The 19,667-nt window shown below is 37.6% G+C and overlaps 1 protein-coding gene across 5 annotated transcripts in view; it reads left to right on the forward strand.

Moving 5' to 3' along the window:
- The window catches only part of srpk1b (SRSF protein kinase 1b), a 71,182-nt gene that overhangs the window by 30,115 nt on the left and 21,400 nt on the right, over positions 1–19,667 (forward strand). For 3 of the 5 annotated variants that reach the window (XM_048173476.1, XM_048173475.1, XM_048173474.1), the window contains 6 exons: positions 16,036–16,151; positions 18,253–18,361; positions 18,458–18,545; positions 18,821–18,908; positions 19,233–19,339; positions 19,422–19,587. In XM_048173476.1, the coding sequence (XP_048029433.1) occupies positions 16,036–16,151; positions 18,253–18,361; positions 18,458–18,545; positions 18,821–18,908; positions 19,233–19,339; positions 19,422–19,587 (674 nt within the window). Of the gene's footprint in view, positions 1–3,276; positions 3,561–16,035; positions 16,152–18,252; positions 18,362–18,457; positions 18,546–18,820; positions 18,909–19,232; positions 19,340–19,421; positions 19,588–19,667 lie in introns of those variants that run through there. The other 2 variants (XM_048173472.1, XM_048173473.1) reach the window with 1 other exon arrangement.

A 19,667-nucleotide genomic window follows, 5' to 3' on the forward strand; every position in this document is an offset into this window, starting at 1 on the left:
TTTCAACCCAACTTGGGTTGTTTTTAACCCTGCATTTTTTAGAGTGTAGTAATATATTTCTGTCACAGTTTCTTCAAGTTAAACCGAACCTTTATTTTGACGGGTTGATGAGTTTTTGTGTGTATATGACGACATTTTTATTTATTTTTTCTCAAATGAATAAAGCCCGAAATACAGGCAAATCCATGAGGAGAGCCTCTTTAAGCTAACCAAAGATCTGCATATAGGGAGAAGATTTGATTTCCAATGGGACATTGAACCAAAGCACTTGACAGAAAACTCTAAAGGGTTAAATCCCATTAAATTCCATTTAAAAACAATGAAAGAAAAAATAAAATGAATGTTTTGGCAGTTTTTGTTAATAGATTGTGCAGAAATGAGAAGACAGGAAATGAGTTCGAAAAATGTCACACTTGTGTCACCCACCATGGCTCAGTGTGTCAGTGCGTGCTATTAAGCCAACATGCAAATCATTTTTTGATACATAAATGTGTTGATTGTGTAACCGAGAGGGTAAATTATCTCTTTCGCAAATTGTCTAATTTATTCATGGCTGTAAAAGGAACAATGTCAAGAATCCAAAGCGGTGAAGTGCATACTTGCTGAAGTACCAACACACAAACGCTTATATAAATGTATCAACACCATAAAAGGCTTGTTAATTGCATAATGATAAATTATGCAATGCTCGTGGCAAAGTGTTTTATAGCCCTGTCAGTCACAGAGACCCTACCTTTCTTCTATTGCCAAAGGTTTTGTGTTGCTAAGAAACTAGTAGACTATTAAATGAATTTTATCTAATGACGTGTCCTACTGTAGGACCAAGGGCATTATTACTTTTAGGAGTTCTGCATGCTGCACATTTTTTTAGCTTTTAGTTTTGTGCATTTGCATATGATTTTATTTGTCTGTACATCTCTGGATTTTAATGGACAGCTCCATATCAGTCTAGGTTGTTTTTTTTTCGATTCATTGTGGAGAGTTTCATGTCTTTTCATATTGTATTTGTTCGCACCAGCATCCTCCACTCAGGTCTCTCCATCTATTAGAAAAGCACTTGACGAGTGGAGAGAGTGTGTAATTATGTTCTGTTTGTTAGTACCTAAGTTCAGTTCAGTTGGCCGCTGTGCTCTCGTCTGGAGCAGTTCATTCTCAGTCTGACCTCTACTGAAGTGAATATTATGAAATAAAATAATTGTATTTCTTTCCCCCATTGGGTTTTGCATCTAGTCAGGCCAAACTGTTATTTTGAAAATCTATTTCTCAGATTCATTTTCTCAGATTCATTTTACTTAATTAAAAACATAGTATAGTCCAAATGATTCCTGAGCAAATTATTTGTAAGAGCCAGTTCTTTTTTTACTGAATCAAAAACATACAGCACAAGCAGTGTAGCTCAAACAATTCCTGAGCGAATGACTCTTATGAGCATATTTTTTTTATAACTCAATCCAAAACATACTGCGGAACCAGTGTGGTTGAACCGGTTCTTCAACAAATGAAACTTAAAGTGTAGATCAGCTTTTTTTTGTGCTGCAGAAGCTATTTCACAATTGGTGGAAAGAGACTTGAGTCTGATTGGCTTTTGCTATCCAAGTTCAATCATTTTTCCCTATTCTGAAAGCTAGAGCTGCACTATTAATCATTAAAAGATCGCAATCTCGATTTAAACACAGACGTGATCATATTCCTAAATGTCAATGATTTGGTTATGTCTATTAAATCTTTGACAAGTTCACACCGCAGGAACTAGGAACAATTTTTTCACCGCAGGAACTAGGAACTAAATTTGCTACTTTAGAGTACTGTCTAACCCAGCATTATAGGAACTACCAGTGATGTAAGTATACGTTGATTGGCCAAACACATGTCAAACACCGGCACCCGGCATTTTTAAAAAGCTGTGTAAACATATTTACTTTACAAATATGGAAAACAGCGATAACGGCATTTACCTGTTGTCTGCGGGGTTGTTCTTTTCTCAGCCTCAATGATATGTAATACTGCAAGTTGTCATAGGAGGTTTCATCTCTTAGCCCCATTTTTTTGCTCTTTCAATCACGTAAATTACGTGTTTACATTCCATCTCCGCAACCCACGACGCACAACAAATGCAACTCCGATCACGGCGTCCTCCATCCACCGGTTTTTGATGTTTGTAAATGCCGCGCTTAAAGACACCGCTTTCGGCCGCTTCAGAGTTCCTGCTGTCGGTGCAAATGCAACTACGAAACTGGCCCTCAGGAGAAATTAGTGAGCAATCAGTGATTACTGAGTTCTTAGAACTAGCTGGTGCAAAAACCCCTATTCAAATCTGCATTGATGTTGCCACTGTAGCAGCTGTCATGAATTGGTATACATCAGCTTCACAAACAGTCTCTTCAACCACACATTATCATTATTTCTGTGTTACAGTAATTTAAACTATCACAGACGTACTGGGATAAAAGTTTGTAGTTCGGATATAAACAGTAATGTATGAGGTAGCGATCAAATTAGTAACTGGACACTTCAAATAAAGATCGCATTGATTATGTCATTACACCAGTAGGTGGCGACAAGAAACTGTTAAAAAATGTATTTGTAATTGAATCGTTCATTCAAGAGATTTCGTTCAAAAACACTGATTCATCCAGTAATGAAACAAGTGAAGTCTTTATAAGTGAGTCGTTGAATCATTCGTTCAAGCCAATCTTTTTTTTTTTTAAATTCAAGTTAATTAAATAGTTTTTACATTGACTGCAGCCTCTAGTAAATTACATGTTTTTATGTTTTGTTGTCTATTCAGAATCGTGGGACAATTGTGAGCTCTATTTTAAATGTTAAAAAAAAAAATGTGATTCTCAATTTATCCAGAATCATGAAATTCTACCGAAAGCTATTTTGTGTTTTAGTTGCAATAGATACTATAAAATCATTGAAATGATAGATTGGGGTCTTTCATTTTAGATTATGCTCAGTCAAGTAGCTCTTATGTAGTGGTGTGCATCTCGGAGGGTGAGAGGTAAGAGTAATTGATGTGTTGAGTGCCCTCTTACATAGCCCCTCTCTCTCCCTGCCATGACTCAGTGCTGCTTACCTGCCACCACTAATAAGGTTGTAAAGAGGCTTGTTAGACTGACTACTCACTGAGACACTGATCTTATAAGCAAGAGTGTCTAACTCGCCTTCTTGTGAACCGGCTGCCTTTTTCTGCTGTAACTAAAGAGAGAGAGCAGATGGGATTGAGTGACGGCAAAACGCAGCGCGTTATGAAGGAGAAATGAGGAGGCGGCAGTGTTTTTACCTGCAATGCAGTGTTGGCTTTCCCCAGCCAATCAGAGCGCGTGGCACAGAGGGAAGGGTGGGCTCTTGTTGCTGACGGCAGCAGAGAGAGCGGGAGAAGGAGGGAGCGAGAGAGTGAACGGACGGCTCCAGCTCCTCAGCATTCAGCCTCACTGTGCATCTGTGTGCACTGAGGTGGCCCTCCTCTGCCTCTGGTACATGGCTCTGTCTCTGGCCTGCCAGCCCCTGTTGCCTTCATTAGCACTGTCTCTCATGGGCATCCGCGCGTCCTGTAGGTAAGAAGCAAACTTGCACCCCTGTTTGTGTCTGCAGTGTCTCAAAAGCGTGTGTTTGCTTTACCATGTGTTTGAGAGCTTTGATTTGATTTGTGATTGACAATTTGATTAATATAATTGTTGCTTGTGTCAAGTTAATTTCCTTCATTTTCGGAGTATTTCTCCTTTTGCATGTTAATGGAAATATAATGGAAGGACTCATTTAAAATTAGGTGAGTTTAGGAAACTGTTTGTTAGTTATATAAAATGAGCTATTAGGGCTATATTTTCCAATTAGAACACTTTTTCTGCTGATATGTATTTGTATAATGAGGAAAAAAAAATATGGTCTTTCAATGTTTTATTTGTGTAATATAAGGAAATCATTTTATATATGTAATAGATTTCATCATACAAGATATTTAGTGGCAAAACTGCAATTCAAAATTATATTCTTGCAGTTTATTCATAAAATGCATATAATTTTTCCTGGGTCAAAAATGGTTATTATGGTTAATATGGTTAATATTAACTTATCCTGCTTATTCATGAAATAAATATAATCACTGTCAGGACAGATCATAAAACAAAGTGCTTAGAAATTTTTTATATTTAAAAACCTGTAAATTTATATTTAAAAATTCACTGAGTGACGCTGATTTGAAAAGTTAGTAATAAAATGATCAACAAAGTACACATTACATGGAAAAAGTGGCAGGTCTGTTATTTTGCATTTACACTCACACTTTACAGACTTAATGCACAGATAATTTGACATACAATATCAGATTGTTTTGTTCTGTCCATTGCTCTGGTTATCACTGTCAATCGCTCATTTAAATACAGTTGTCAATCCAGAAAGTTTTATCCAATGTAGTTAGCAGCATGGGAAATGTATATTATTATGTACAGAAAGCCAGAAAAGAATTGCTGCCATTTGAATCAATGAGGCTGTCCATTATAACATGAGATACATGCTGCGCTCTTGCGAAAACTCCTGTTATAATCATTGAAGCTATCTACACAATGCAGTAAACTTATTATTAACATCTTGTTTATACTTTGATGGTTATAATGAAAGGATTCGTGAACATGCAGCTTGCTGAACAAATACTCCGCCATTTTGAGTGGTGTTGAGTGGATTCTGACTAACTTAAACACATCTGATTGCCCATTTCGTACATGCGTTCAACAGATATGTCTGTGATTGGCTACAAAGCTCAACGCTGCAAAAAGTTGTAAACAGAAACCTTTGACTCTCTTCACAGAGATCTTACACAAACCCTCACGGGAGCTTTTTAAAACACTTTAAAGCAGACCGCTATCAGCGTGTAAAAACCCTGTTATTCAGAAATGTATGTATACGCAAAATTACTATTGCAAAATATATTCATACAATGGTTAATATGTATAATATGCAAATATTTTGTGCTAAATCTGCTGCATTTTCTACAAACAGAATAAATGGATATATAATTTTCTTATATACTGGATTTACACAAGTGTTTTACCAAACTGAACTGAAACAGCGACACCCCCTACCCCCCTGAAAATGTAAAAAAAAACCAAAAAAATTGTACCGTACACCCATAGTGAAGTGATTTATTATACAAATTTCAATGTCCTTGAAGGTTCTGCTTAAAAAGTGCATGGTGGACACATGGTGGATCCGTGTGAAGTTTTCAGATTAAATCCAGCCTTCTTAAAGTGTCTGACTGGAATAAATTGTGGCAGAAGGGGAGGTGAAAGTGAGGGAGACGTGTTGAATGCCGCTGTGTTGTATCCGTCTGGGTGGGAGCCTTGCGATCAGTGGCATGAACAGCCCATTGCTGTTTTGTGCATCATCACCTTTGTTGAGATTTGTATGGGGTCAAGCTGGATCCCAATTTGCACATTATTGGAAAGCCGCTGCAATGGAGGGGTTTGAAGTTGCCAAGTTCCTCTACTGGCGGCAACATCAATGCAATCAGGAGATTGTTACTAGAGCAAAACCACAGGTGGTAAAGGCCACATGGGGCAGGTTTTGCACTACATGAAATCGATTTAAACAACCTTCTTTTGCTTTGGGCTCCTGATACTGCAATGCAGTCCGCAATCCCTGAAAACAATGGTAGCACTTTTCAAAGATCTGGGCATTTCTGTTACTGGAAGAGCAGATTGTTTTGATGCATGCGTGAGTACTCTGACACAAGACAAGAGAATGTCAGGCGTGTTGTGTTTTGTTGTGTGGGCTGGAGAAGTTCTGAAGGCTGAGCTCTGTATTACGAGTGAATTTAACTCTCTGTGCGCCAAACGTTTCTCCTCCCACTCACGACGCTCACACGGACCAGCACTCATGCAAAAACACACACAGCCCCCTTGTTTTTCTCTTGCTGAATGTGTTATGAAGGATGCCATGCATCAAGAGGCTAGGGAGGTGAAGTTTTGGTTCAGATGAATAGTCCAGGCTGGTTGCTAAGGCTTGAGGCTTTTAATAGAATCCTTCCTCGCTGAAAAACAACTTAAAGTAATGGAGGGAATTATGGAAATGTGATTCATAGACTGGATCTGGAAGAGGCGATAAGAAAATGACCTCTTTGATGCAACCTCTCTGACCACCTGTCACCTGTGATGTAGTTACAACTGAGAAGCCTGGTTTTATAGTAAAACCGATTTCAAAGATTCATAAACTTACTCTACACAAGCAACTGGTTCTTCCTCTGCAGTACTCAATGTACCAACTTGATACCTTGTAAACATTGCCTTGTTTCCAGATGGTTTGATAAAACCCTGCACACACCAATAACAAAAATAGCACAAAATTCCATTTTGAAAAAATATAAAATTAAAAGAAATATATTTCTGTCATGACAATTCTCTGAGTGTTTGGCATAGTAATGGGTATAACAATGCTGATATGTTTGGTATTGGCAGAATGGATCTGCTATGCTGCTGTTGCTTTTATTGCTGCTGCTGTTGATTATTGCTACTGTCAATACATACACGACACGCTGCTGTGAGCAAGTAGGACATGCTGCTGCTGCACAACATAGCGTACATGAATTACCCATAGCAGATCTATAGAGGTGGAGCTGGGGAAGGTGGAGGGTTTCTGAAAGCGCGCTGCACTGCTAATGCAAATGCTACTCATGTATTTGAAGATTGAGCATGTGAGCTCATTGGCTACTAATACAGCAGGAACCAATCATCTGTGTCATATAGATAATGATGTGATTACGAGCAGGTTGAGGTAAAAGGACCTGTTAGCCTGTGCATCTAGAGTTTCATGACAGAACTTTGTGTATATATTTAAAAAATGACAAGAAAGAGATGACATTTTTTCACATCAAAGATTTCGTAACGGTTAAAAGCACACTTTCCCTTCATATTCATACTACTGTTATGCAAAAAAAAGAGAGAGAAAAATCATAATACTGTAATCAAAATAAAGTATGACCCAGATGTTTCTTGGTGGTTTTCATGGAATTCATTATGATTTTGAAAGCTCTTGTCTCTTTTGTATGCAGCATGCATCAGACTGTCCGTAGGCGTGCTGTCTGAGGCTAAAAACAATACACTGTAGACTTGAGATTAAGCAGAATTTAAGTGGCGTGTATAACAGTAGATTACATCCCCCTCCTGCTGATCCTCTATTGCTTCCTGCCAGCTTAAACAATCAGATGAATTATTATTCACTTTAATTTTTATTATTGTTTCTTTAAAGGATCAATGAGTTAAGTCCTGGAGAATCCAAAATGTGCAGTTCTGGGTTACTCCAGGACAGCAACTGAGAACCACTGAATTAGAGGATTTAGTTGTCTGATGTTTCTGATAACCTTTCTTGACCGAAGAATCAATGTCAGACATGCAGGCCCTCTGTGTTCCAGACTTTCTGTATACCAGCCAAAAAGTTTCTGTCCTCCTAACTTCTGTAGATATCCATGAATTTGCCTCTTGCATTCCAAGCAGGAGCTGCCACAGAACAAACAAACCCCAACTCACCTCGATGTCTTGAATCTTCAGCCTAAATCGCCGTCACTGCAGAGAGTCCTGCAACCTCTGGGACTGTCCATCATTCAGAGAAGCTGTTAACCTGTTAATGATGGTCTGCTGGTGATTAACCTGGTTTAATGACATTTTAAACAGCTGTTCCATTGGGATTTTAAATCAGTGTCTTTGTCATTTAGATTTTTTAAATGCTTAACTTTGCATGAGCATCTTATATTATGACTAAATAATATAAGAGTAAATTCCTGACCTGAATCCATCTTCATGCATGACAATCCAGTGGTCAAATCCCAATTTGTACTGGAGTGTTTTAAAGATTGTGCTGTGTTTGAGTAAAGCTGCACTCAAACTGCCAGCGACTTTGTCGCTGCTTGTCGCCAGTGGCTGGCGGTTGAGGTTGCTAGTGGGTGTTCACACTACCTGTAGCCTAGTAATGTTTATGAATGACATTCACGGATGTTACTCCATGTTGAAGACAACGGATAAGTTTTCTAGTCGGAAATCGCCAGCTCACAGTAGAAATGAATAGATTTGTGATGCTTTGTAGCTGATAGTGTGAACACAGCTTAACGCACTTAACCCCATGTTTCTCCAGGGCAAACTGTTCTTCTTATCCACTCTTTTCTTGAAATGACTAATTGCAGGAGCCAGTTATTCTTTTCTGGTCAGATTATTTTTATATCTGCTTTACGTTCGATTAGCTGATTAGCAATGTATCTGATTAGCAAATCTTTTATAGAAATTTGCATAAGAATATATATGGCAAGTCAGCATGAAAGGAAGATCGTTAGGGCTTAGTGTGCCATTTGGGAAAGGGCCTATAAATAAACCATCTGTAGGCTATAGCAACTTTGACTCAACCAATGGAGTGAGTTGGGGGTGGGAATATATGTATGTATGTTATATGTCCCACCGATGCAAAAGTTAAAAGGACTCGGAGTGAACGCTACAAAAAATCCACAGAATTACTTTAATCATACATGCAGTGTTTCTCAGTCTTGGTTGTGGTAAATATTTGCTCTTTGAATGAATAGGCCTTAGGTCATCAAAATGACAGACAAAAATAACAATAACCAATGTCCTATACACACAGCACTGAAAGGACAGGCGAATATTTAGACTGACACCAGTGAAATGCAAGGCATGCTGGTATTTCGACTACTTTGTGCTGTGTAAGCTGACAACAGTAGAAAATATGACCACCCACAATCTCTCCAGACATTTGGGTTTCACATCTTATTAAGCAAAGTTTTGTCTTTTTCTGTCCCTCTCACTACAGATCAGTTATCTGAAGACAGACCACATTTTCATGGTTTCCACAAAAAAAAAAAACAATAACTGTATTTATGCAAGGAATTTTATTTTATTTATTTTTATATGAAGAACTTGATTTGACTTTTGAACTTGACTTTTATTTTGACAGGATCGTGAAGATGGTTGACTTCCATCCTGTGTATATGATACGACAAATGTCGATAGTTTTCTCAAATTAAACAGTGAAATGTTCATAAAGTGACTCTAAGAGCAGCTCTGCAGATGAAGTTCAAGTATAGTGAGTGAGACAGCAGGCACTGAAATCATCGCGAGCGTCATGCATGCTTCAGTATGTGTAGTAGTAGATGAAAATGCGGCGCTCATTCATACAGACTTCAACAGCAGTCATTTTTAGCTTTAATATTCACAGACACTAGTCTGTATTGATATCTGATTCATTGTACAGACATACTTTTGATTTATTCATCCTAAAAATGGCCAAATTCTGTGACGTTCGGCTTTATACAGTAAGTTCAATTTGTGACTGGATTCCGTGTTTTCATCCGTGTTTTTGAAAAATACGTATCGGTCTCGAAATTGAAACCAGTATACCATATTAACCGGTATACCGCTCAGCACTTCTCTTAAAGGGTTAGTTCACCAAAAAATTGTGACTTTTTCCATGATTTACTCACCCTCAAGCCATCCTAGGTGTATATGACTAGGTGTATCTTATTTCAGACTAAAACAATTGGAGATGTATTGAAAAATATCTTGGCTCCTCCAGGAGGAGCTTTATAATGGTTGTGAATGGGGGCCAGATTTTGAAAAAAAAATAAATAAATGCATCTATTCATCATATATAAGTAATCCATACGGTTCTGGGGGTTAATAAAGGCCTTCTGAAGCGAAGCGATGGGTTTTTGTCAGAAAAATAGATTTATGAATATATAAATATTCATATTTAAAACTTTATTAACTATAATAACTAGCTTCCAGCAGACAGCCGTATGCATTGATTTACGGCGTAAGAGTGACCACTGATCTGACGCATGAAGAACACGGAAGCGCAGAGGATAGAGCAAAACAAAACACCGGTCACAAATTAGTCTAAAGCAAGAAATTTTAAAGAAAAATGTCAGAGAATTTAGATATAAGAGAAGAAGAGCTTGAGTTTGTTGCCCAGCCCTATTTGTTTAAACCGTGAGAAGCATCTAAGCTTACGATACTCCTACATCCTGCGTCATACATCGCGTCAGAGGATTGTTCATTTGGCGCAAGTTGATTTGCGCAGTATGCGTACGGCCGTCCACAGGAAACTAGTTATTTGAATTTATAAAGTATTAAATATGGATATTTTTGGGGGGCTTCAAAATATGGCCCCTCCTTCACTACCATTATAAAGCTTGCAAGAGCAAGGATATTTTTAAATATATCTCCGATTGTGTTTGTCTGAAAGAAAGATAGTCATATACACTAGACATGTGCCAGTATGGGCTAATACGATACACCACGATAATGAACATGCACAATATTGTTATCGTGGGCACTTCAAAAATACTGTGAATAATTGTTTATTATGAATTATTCAGATTTATAGAATGAATTTTAAGAATACTTTACCAATCAGCCATTAAAAATGCACAAAAATGCTGCATTCTGCATCAAAGAGGCACACACTGATGTAAACAAACCCAACACGCACGAGCAGCATGGCAGAACGAAAATGCACGTTCACTCTCTGACAGAAGATGGCGCTGGTGGAACAGCAGAAATTCAGTCGTTACCCCGGTATCCCCGTATACAAAGCAGCTGCTAAACAACCATTCAGATTTTTGTACTCTTAATGGTGTTCATCACAGCACCAAATACTTAGATGAAAAGCTTTTTATTTTCAAACTCAAACGTTTTTATATTTAAAATCAGGACTACAAAATGCCCAAGATTTTGCATATGTTCTGGTTTTGTTTAGTCACAATTTACAATAAGGTTTTCATTAGATAACATAAACTGACAATGAAAAATACTTCTAAAGCATGTATTGATCTTAATGTTAATTTTAACATTTAATAACACATTATTAAAATCAAAAGTTGTAACTGTATTATTTAATGGACCTGAGCTAACATGAACTAACCATTGCATTCTTTATCTTAGTTAATGCCTTAACTACTGTAACATTTATTGTAAAGTGATACCTATTGTTCTTTGTAATTCTTTTACATGTTAATCTGTTTGAAACATTTGTTTACTTTGAATATTTAAATACAAAAACGCAGTGCACAAAAATGTTGCTTTAAAGGCTATTACACCTGTTATAGTATGACTGTACTTTTTTTTTTTTTGCAAATTATTTCAATATGGTGATAATACCATATAACATGATAAAAACTTTGATACCGTCACATGCCCATTACACACCTAGGATGGCTTGAGGGTGAGTAAATCATGGGATAGTTTTCATTTTAGGGTGAACTATCCCTTTAAGGAGGATGTACTCCCTATTAATGCCCATGATTTTGAACTCCAAACCCAAATGTGCCTCAACAAGCACAGATGGGTGTGGTGTCAGGGTGGGCATGCAGTGCACATTCATCCGTGACTGCACATCACTTTCGAATCACGTTGTTCCTATCAAAACTACTTAATAACAAGTCTTTTCACATCACTCCATGTAAGGTCCTGCCCACTGATTGCCACAAATATATATCCACCGTGGTATAAAGGTGCAGCAGAATCTCTACTGGTTGATGCATTTCTTTCATGCAGAGTATATACCACTTGGAAACACGCAGCCTTAATGATGTGGTGATGTCTTTAACTTGCGTTTTAATTCAGTGACTTGTCTCATTAACTACTGTGCAGAGAGATGTTTTGTCTGCAGTGATCTCTCAGCATTAATTACTGTCGGCTCTCAGATTGGCGTTCCTGTCATTATCTTTTAATGAATGCGTCTATCTTTGAATTGTTTGAACTTACTGAACGATAATATAAGAACTTTTTATATAAGAAAGGTTTTTATTACACTCTTTCTAAAAGGGAAAACCGTGATTATTCCACCCAGAGCTCGCATTAGACAAAAATTTTCTGTCATTAAATTGTGACGGAAAAATCCGTTGGTCAGTGGGAATATGTCTCAAGTTGGGCTGCACGATTTAAAGCATGATACGAAAAATAACATGGAAACTTAAACGTGATTCTTAAGTGTGATTTTATGAAATCACAAAGGCTGCGATTTGCTAATCCATCTGAAAGCTTTGCAAGTTTGAGTCGCGTATAATGTACATTTGAAAAAGCAACACACAAACATCTTTCCAGACATGAGAAGCATTTATTAACATCTTGTCCAACAAAAGACAACATTTAATAACATGTTTTACTCCAAACTGACTTCATAACACCAGTTCAGCATCCTTCTTACACAGAATAAGGCAGTCATGTGTTTATTAGTCATGTTTAATCAATCAAAGTGTTTCATTCTTCTGTTTATTCAGCTACAGCATAGTATGATGCTCATAGGGATTTCCTGGAATGACGTGTGTTATCTTCTTCTGCGGCAGGGCGTTTGGAGTTTCTGCGCAAGAGCGCCCTCTGGCTTTCAGATGGAGAAGCATTTACTACTGATCAGAGCCGTAGAGCTCTGACAAGCTGCGCATAAAATAATCGCACCCTTTGCCAAATTGCGATAAATCGTGCAGCCCTAGTCTTAAGTGAACATAAACAGTTGAGAAAAAAATCAGATGTGTATCATTATATTGCATCTGTGCATTCAGTCTTAGTGACAGTCAAGTCATCTTTATTTATGTAACACTTTTTACAATGCAGATTGTAATGCAGCTTTACAGTGATAACTGGTAAATAATTTTGGCTGCACAGCAGCTCTTAAAGAAAATGATGTCATTGTCCAGCTTAAGTAAATTCAGTATTAATTCATTCCATTGTAAACACCTCTATAAATACCTGCTGCTGTTCATGTTATTAATTTTAATCAAACCACTTAACATTGTTACCTTGCAAGGCTACATTTTTAAAATAGGGAAATTAGTTTGACTGTATTGTTCAGTGTCTTGCAAAATAGTCTTAAAAACCAACATTAAAAAGAATTATAAGATTGTGGATCATGAACCTGCCTGAAAAAAATATTGTGATATGATATTTTTGCCTATTTCTCCCACCCCTACTGAGAGATTTATTTTGAAACATCTTTTCAATTGGAGTAACCATCCTTGCAACCATTCAGATCAAGACCAATCAGATATCTGAATTGATTCACTGTTACAGACAGTTTGAACTGATTCATGGAGATAAATGGAACGTTCCAGTTCTAAAGCTGCTTTTGCTTTTGACGCTTACAATAGATAATAACTCTGCAAAATTGGACTGCACGGTCACTGTGGGTCCTTTAAAAGTCCTTAAAAATCTTAAATTCAGTTTGATTTGAGTTTAAGGCCATAAAAGCCTTAAATATCTTAAATGGGATAAGAAAAGTTTTAATAATTTGAATCATTTTATAAGGTCTTAAAGGGTTACTTCACCCAAAAATGAAATTACTTTCATTAAATACTCACCCTTAAGACCCGTAAGACATTCGTTCATCTTCAGAACACAAATAAAGATATTTTTGATGAAATCCAAGAGGTTTTTTTATCAAACTAATCTCTATCATGTCATTCTCCTACGCTGTTTACGTTCAGCACTTCCAGGTTCTACATCAGAACGGCGGTGTTTGAATCAAGACTTTGATGTAATTAAAATGCTTAATTTGCTTAATTTGATTTTGCCAGCAAAATCGTAACAAATATATTGAATATTAACTATATTGCCTTGCCCTGTATGCAAGAACTCTCTTTAGGAGTTTAAATTAAAGCAGCAGGGGTGGGCAGGGCTGCTGTGCTTCAACATCTGCTCTGAGCCAGGAGCACATGTATGTGTGTGTACGCGTGTGTGTGTGTGTGTGTGTGTGTGTGTGTGTGTGTGTGAGTACATACAGTACATGCGAGCTTCCCCTCTGACCAGCATAGCATTCATGCATACTTCCGCTAATTAACTCCCACTAGCACAGCCTCTAATTATCTGGGATCTGGCTAAATTAATTATTTTCTGGTGTAACACGCACCATGTTTCAGCCCTTAGCACACAGCTACACAATCGTTTTGGACTAACAGCATGTTCATTAGAATACATGTACTGTTTTTTTTTTTTTTTTTTCTTCGCTAACTGCAAAGTTTGCTTGCTTCAATCAAAAACTAATCAAGTGATAAGAGCAGAATTTGTAAATCCCCGGGATCTGAAGTAGATGTTTGCTGTGTATTTGTTGCTGGTGGCACCTTCATTATTGAAATACTCATTTACGCACGAAGCGCAAAAATGATTCGGTTGGCAAGCAGACAGAGAGAACTGTTTCTCAATTAAACAATTTCATGTCTCTGAGAACAATCTGGGATGTTGCCTGGGATTTGTGGGGGGAAAAGCGCCTGGGATTTGTGGAAATAGCTTTTCTCTCTTCAGGTTGTTCTGTTCAACTTTATTTATTATTCATAATTCTTGCACGTTTTTAATTCCCTCTCACCCTGTTTAGTATGGGCCGATCTTGATGTATAGCTTCACATTTTAAAACTTACAGAAATAAGCCTGATGTGGGATCTTCACTGCATTTAATCCACTGCTTCAGACATTAATTGCGCATTGTTCATATGCCCTATCAAGAATGACCAATTCAGAAAGTGTCCTTGTAAAGGTTTATGCTATTTTGGACTTGTTTCGAACTTCCAAGCCGCAGTTGAAAGCCTGCTTTTGGATGCAGAAAATTACCAATTGCTTGAGAGAGATTACGCTACGCAGCGAGGCTAGCTCATCAGCGGGAACGCCACAAAGCTGCGTATCTAATCGCATTAATGCCCACTGCTGCAGCCAACCATTAGAAATAACACAGCAAGTAGCATGATGTTGAAAAGGTCAGCGAGATATTTAGATATGCAGGTAGAATTAATGAATCACAAGTCTGTGATTAAAACAATCAGATTGGCAAAATTGTATAGTGTCTGGTCTTGTCATTCGCTCTGAATCTTGGCACAAGCCCCCTTTTTTTTTTTTGGCTAAAGTCCTTAATTGACCCTCATCATGACATGGTGACAGGATATCTACGATTAAAATGCTCAGTCCATGTAAACGCACATTTAAATGTACACTGTCTTTATTGCAATTACAAAACAGGCATAGAAAGTGATTAGTAATTGATGATTTCACTTTTTTAAGTTTAGTTTAGTTAAGGCTGAACACCGTTACTGACAATCCTCATTTTGGCTGCGTGAGATTCTCCAGCTTTGTTGTTGTTGAGCAACCGAAGCACGAGCTGTTAAAGCTCCGCCCTCTTCTGGAAAGGGGTCGAAGCAGCAGCTCATTTGCATTTAAAGGGACACACACAAAAAGAGTATTTTTTACACCCAAATGGAGCAAATTTGACAAGCTATAATAAATGATCTGTGGGGTATTTTGAGCTGAGACTTCACAGACACATTCTGTGGACACAAGAGACTTATAGTACATCTTGTAAAAGGGGCATTATAGGTCCCCTTTAAAATAATTTTTTGTATATATGAAGTGTTAATCATATTAATGCTTGTCTGTTAAAGCAGTATCTTGTCATACATTGTAATGTTATATGCTTAAAAGGATAGCTCACCCAAATATGACTTTCTTTCTTCTGTGGACAAGAAAATTAAACAAGTGTACAAAGTAGCTTTCTTTCATATATAAAATATTATTCTTTAAAATATCTTCTTTTGTGTTCCACATGAGAAAGAAAGGTTTGAAATGACATGATGGTGACTAAATGACAGAATTTTTATTTTTGCATGAACTATCACTTTAAGCTTGACTGCTTTATGATCTCGCTCAGCTTGACGGCTCTTAAGATTTCCTTCACGGCTCCCGCTGAGCTACAGTGAACCAGCGAAGACCGACTCTTAACTCTGCAATATCCTTACAGTCCCTTCGGTTTGCACCTGCACTGATTTATAGGTTTAATAAATAGTAAAATAACAGTGGTAATAAATTGTAAATGCAGCAAACCCCACAAAGGATTTTCAATTATTATCCCCAATAACAGCATTTTAAATGCATTGGATAATATTTGACTGGCTTCTCGTAACTAGCGCGTCTAGAATGAGATGTGTGAAGACGTTTGGCCGGAGGTGGTGGTTCCCACCCGGCCGTCGTTGCATCTGTTTTCTAATGATAAGCTCTCGTTCTCCAGGCCTGATCCCCACCCGAGGGGAGCCGCGCAGCAGCCTGACTCACTGCAGGAGCAAGATGAGGAGATCTTGGGTTCAGATGATGAGGAGCAAGAGGACCCTAATGATTACTGCAAGGGTAAGAGTTTTGTGCTCATAGTACTGGGAGAGATTAATGTGTACAGTGAAAGCATATCATATGCAAATATAGTATTATAAACTAGTCAAAATAATTTTTTTGCCAAATTTGGATGTAGTGCTGAGCAGTTAATCAAAATATTGTTAATTAAAATCATGATATGGTTTTGAACGATTGGCAATGGCTGGAATTTAATAAAATTAATATATGCGCTGCACATTTTTTTACTTACAAGCAACTCATGATTCAGTGTTTTCAGTGGCTTGGTTCCTTGGACCTGATTTCAACAGATTTGTAATGAGAATCATTTATAAATCTGTTGGCTGCTCTGTTTCCTGTGTTTTTCAGCCAAAATAAAAACTTGCTGGTTAAAAAAAAAATAAAAATTAAGACATAAATATTAGTAAGTTTACAGTTGTACTGTTAAATTAAAAATTGGTGTTTATTACATTATTTTTTATTTTACAATGAAATAATATTACTACATAATCATCATAATGATAATTATCATTATTTATAGTCATATCGATAATTACAAAATTATTTTATTGCTAAATAAAATGCGTGACCCTCAAACAAGCACAAGAAAACTGGAACTTAAAACACATAAACACAATAAAACACACACATTAAATCACAGTTGCAATTTTCATCCCAAAATGGTGAATAAATAATCCTCAGCCATAAATAAATAAGGTCACCCTTTAGTTTAGGGTCCAATTCACCCTATTAACTAACAATTAACTATGACTTTTGCCTCAATAAACTCCTAATTACTGCTTATTAATAGTTAGTTAGGTAGTTGTTAAAGGGTTAGTTCACCCAAAATGACATTTCTGTCATTAATTACTCATCCTCATGTCGTTCCAAACCCATAAGACCGTCGTTTATCTTCAGAACACACATTAAGATATTTTTAATGAAATCCAAGAGGTTTTTTATCTCCCATTGAAAGCAACAAAATGAACACATTCAGTGTCCAGAGAAGTAGTAAAGACAAAAAATAGTTAAAATAGTTCACTACAGTGGTTCAACCTTAATGTTATGAAGAGACGAGAATACTTTTTGTGCGTTCTATGGGAGATAAAAAAAAAAAAAAAAAACCTTGGATTTCATCAAAATTATCTTAATTTGTGTTCCGAAGATGAATGGTGTCGTTGTCTTACAGGTGTGGGACGACATGTGGATGAGTACTTAATGACAGAAATTAAATTTTTGGGTGGACTAACCCTTTTAAGTTTAAGTATTGGGAAGGATTAAGGGATGTATGATCATGCAGAATAAGGCATTAATAGGTGCTTTATAAATACTAATAAACAGCCAATATCCTAGTAATATGTATGCTAATAAGCAACTAATTAATAGTGAGAATTGGACCATAAACTAAAGTGTTACCTTCTTTTGATGTACAAATGATATCAGTGATCTTTAAAGGGTTAGTTCACCCAAAAATGAAAATTATGTCATTAATGACTCACCCTCAAGTCGTTCCAAACCCGTAAGACCTCCGTTCATCTTCGGATCACAGTTTAAGAAAATGAAACCCTCCATTGAAAATGTTTGTACGGTAGACTGTCCATGTCCAGAAAGGTAAAGGTAAAAACATCATCAAAGTAGTCCATGTGACATCAGTGGGTTAGTTAGAAGTTTTTGAAGCATCGAAAATACATTTTGGTCCAAAAATAACAAAAACTACGACTTTATTCAGCATTGTATTCTCTTCCGGAATCCTCTGATGTCACATGGACTACTTTGATGATGTTTTTATTACCTTTCTGGACATGGACAGTATACCGTACAAACATTTTCAATGAAGGGACAGAAAGCTCTCGGACTAAATCTAAAATATCTTAAACTGTGTTCCAAAGATGAACGGAGGTCTTACGGGTTTGGAACGACATGAGGGCGAGTCATTAATGACATAATTTTCATTTTTGGGTCAACTAACCCTTTAAATGACATTTAACAACCCTGACTTGATCATAAAAATCAAGCCCTCTTTATAATATAATTTTCCTGGTTTATATTTTGTACGCTGTTTTTCAAATAATTCCAGATGTTGTTTCTAGCAGTGTTTTCTAATAGCGCCAACATTTTCTAGGTGGATATCACCATGTGAAAATAGGCGACCTGTTCAATGGACGGTACCATGTTATCCGCAAGCTGGGATGGGGTCATTTTTCCACTGTCTGGCTTGCTTGGGACACACAGTACGTTCACTAACCTGATGGTTTTCCTCTTCCTGTAATACCATTATTGTATTTCAAGTATGTGTACTTAGAGATAATTTATTGTTTTGGTTGCAGAGGGAAGCGTTTTGTGGCCATGAAAGTGGTTAAGAGCGCAGAGCACTACACAGAAACAGCACTCGATGAGATCAAGCTCCTGAGAGCGGTGAGTTACCCCGACACCTGCGCTGCCATAGAAACCATTACGATGAATTATTCGCAAGACCGTTTAGTGTCAGACGAATTTGAGAGTATGCCACACTGCGGTGGGAAAGTAATAAAAGTCAGTTGTAGCCACATGGCCTCAGGAAAGTGGTTTCATCGTACGAGAGCGCGGTTTATTTTGTAATAAACCAAAGAAAACGGTTTTGAAATGTTGAGCGTCTAGCCTGTAAAACTGTCTGAGAGCTATTTTCTCCAATCCCCATCTGGTGGATTCAGGTCAGGAACACAGACCAGAATGATCCCAGCAGGGAGAAAGTGGTGCAGTTATTGGACGACTTCAAGATCTCGGGCGTCAACGGGACCCGTATCCTTTTCAGTACTGCTGAAACACAGAACTGAGAACATCGCTTAAAGCTTGCATGAATCATTTTGTGAGAGATCCACAGGTGTTTTTCTAGTGTACTCCGTATTCACTTCTGTACAGGGCGCAGTTTTCAGCTGCCGCTCAATCTCTTGATCCACAGCTGTGAGACTCGGCGCTTAGCCCAGATTCAGCCCGGCTCGCTCTTTTATTTGTGGAGAACAGCTTGTAATGAGCTGGAGCTTTTGGCTTGTGTTCTCGGAGGAGCTGGATGTTTGTTCTCCAGGGATACTTTCAGCATCATTTCCCTTTAACATATGCTGTCAGATGTGTGTATGGTGTTTGAAGTTCTCGGCCACCATCTGCTCAAGTGGATTATTAAGTCCAACTACCAAGGCCTGCCGCTGCCGTGTGTCAAGAGCATCATTCGCCAGGTGCGTGTTTTTCGTTCATTGTCATTTAGTTTGGTTGTGCGGCAAGTCAAATGCAATTCACAGCTGTTTTTCATCTCTACAGGTTTTGCAAGGCCTGGACTACCTGCACACCAAGTGTAAGATCATTCACACTGATATAAAGCCAGAGAACATCCTGATGGATGTGAATGAGGCGTATATCAAGAGACTGGCCGCGGAGGCCACAGAGTGGCAGAAATCTGGAGCTCCACCTCCTTCTGGATCCGCAGGTGACGCCAAGCTCTCCTCTCAGATATGCGAGAGAAACGGAACGTTTAGATTATTTATTATTAGATTATCATTTTTTAGA

This window comes from Megalobrama amblycephala, linkage group LG21, assembly GCF_018812025.1.
Source record: "Megalobrama amblycephala isolate DHTTF-2021 linkage group LG21, ASM1881202v1, whole genome shotgun sequence".
Taxonomy (NCBI): Eukaryota; Metazoa; Chordata; class Actinopteri; order Cypriniformes; family Xenocyprididae; genus Megalobrama; species Megalobrama amblycephala.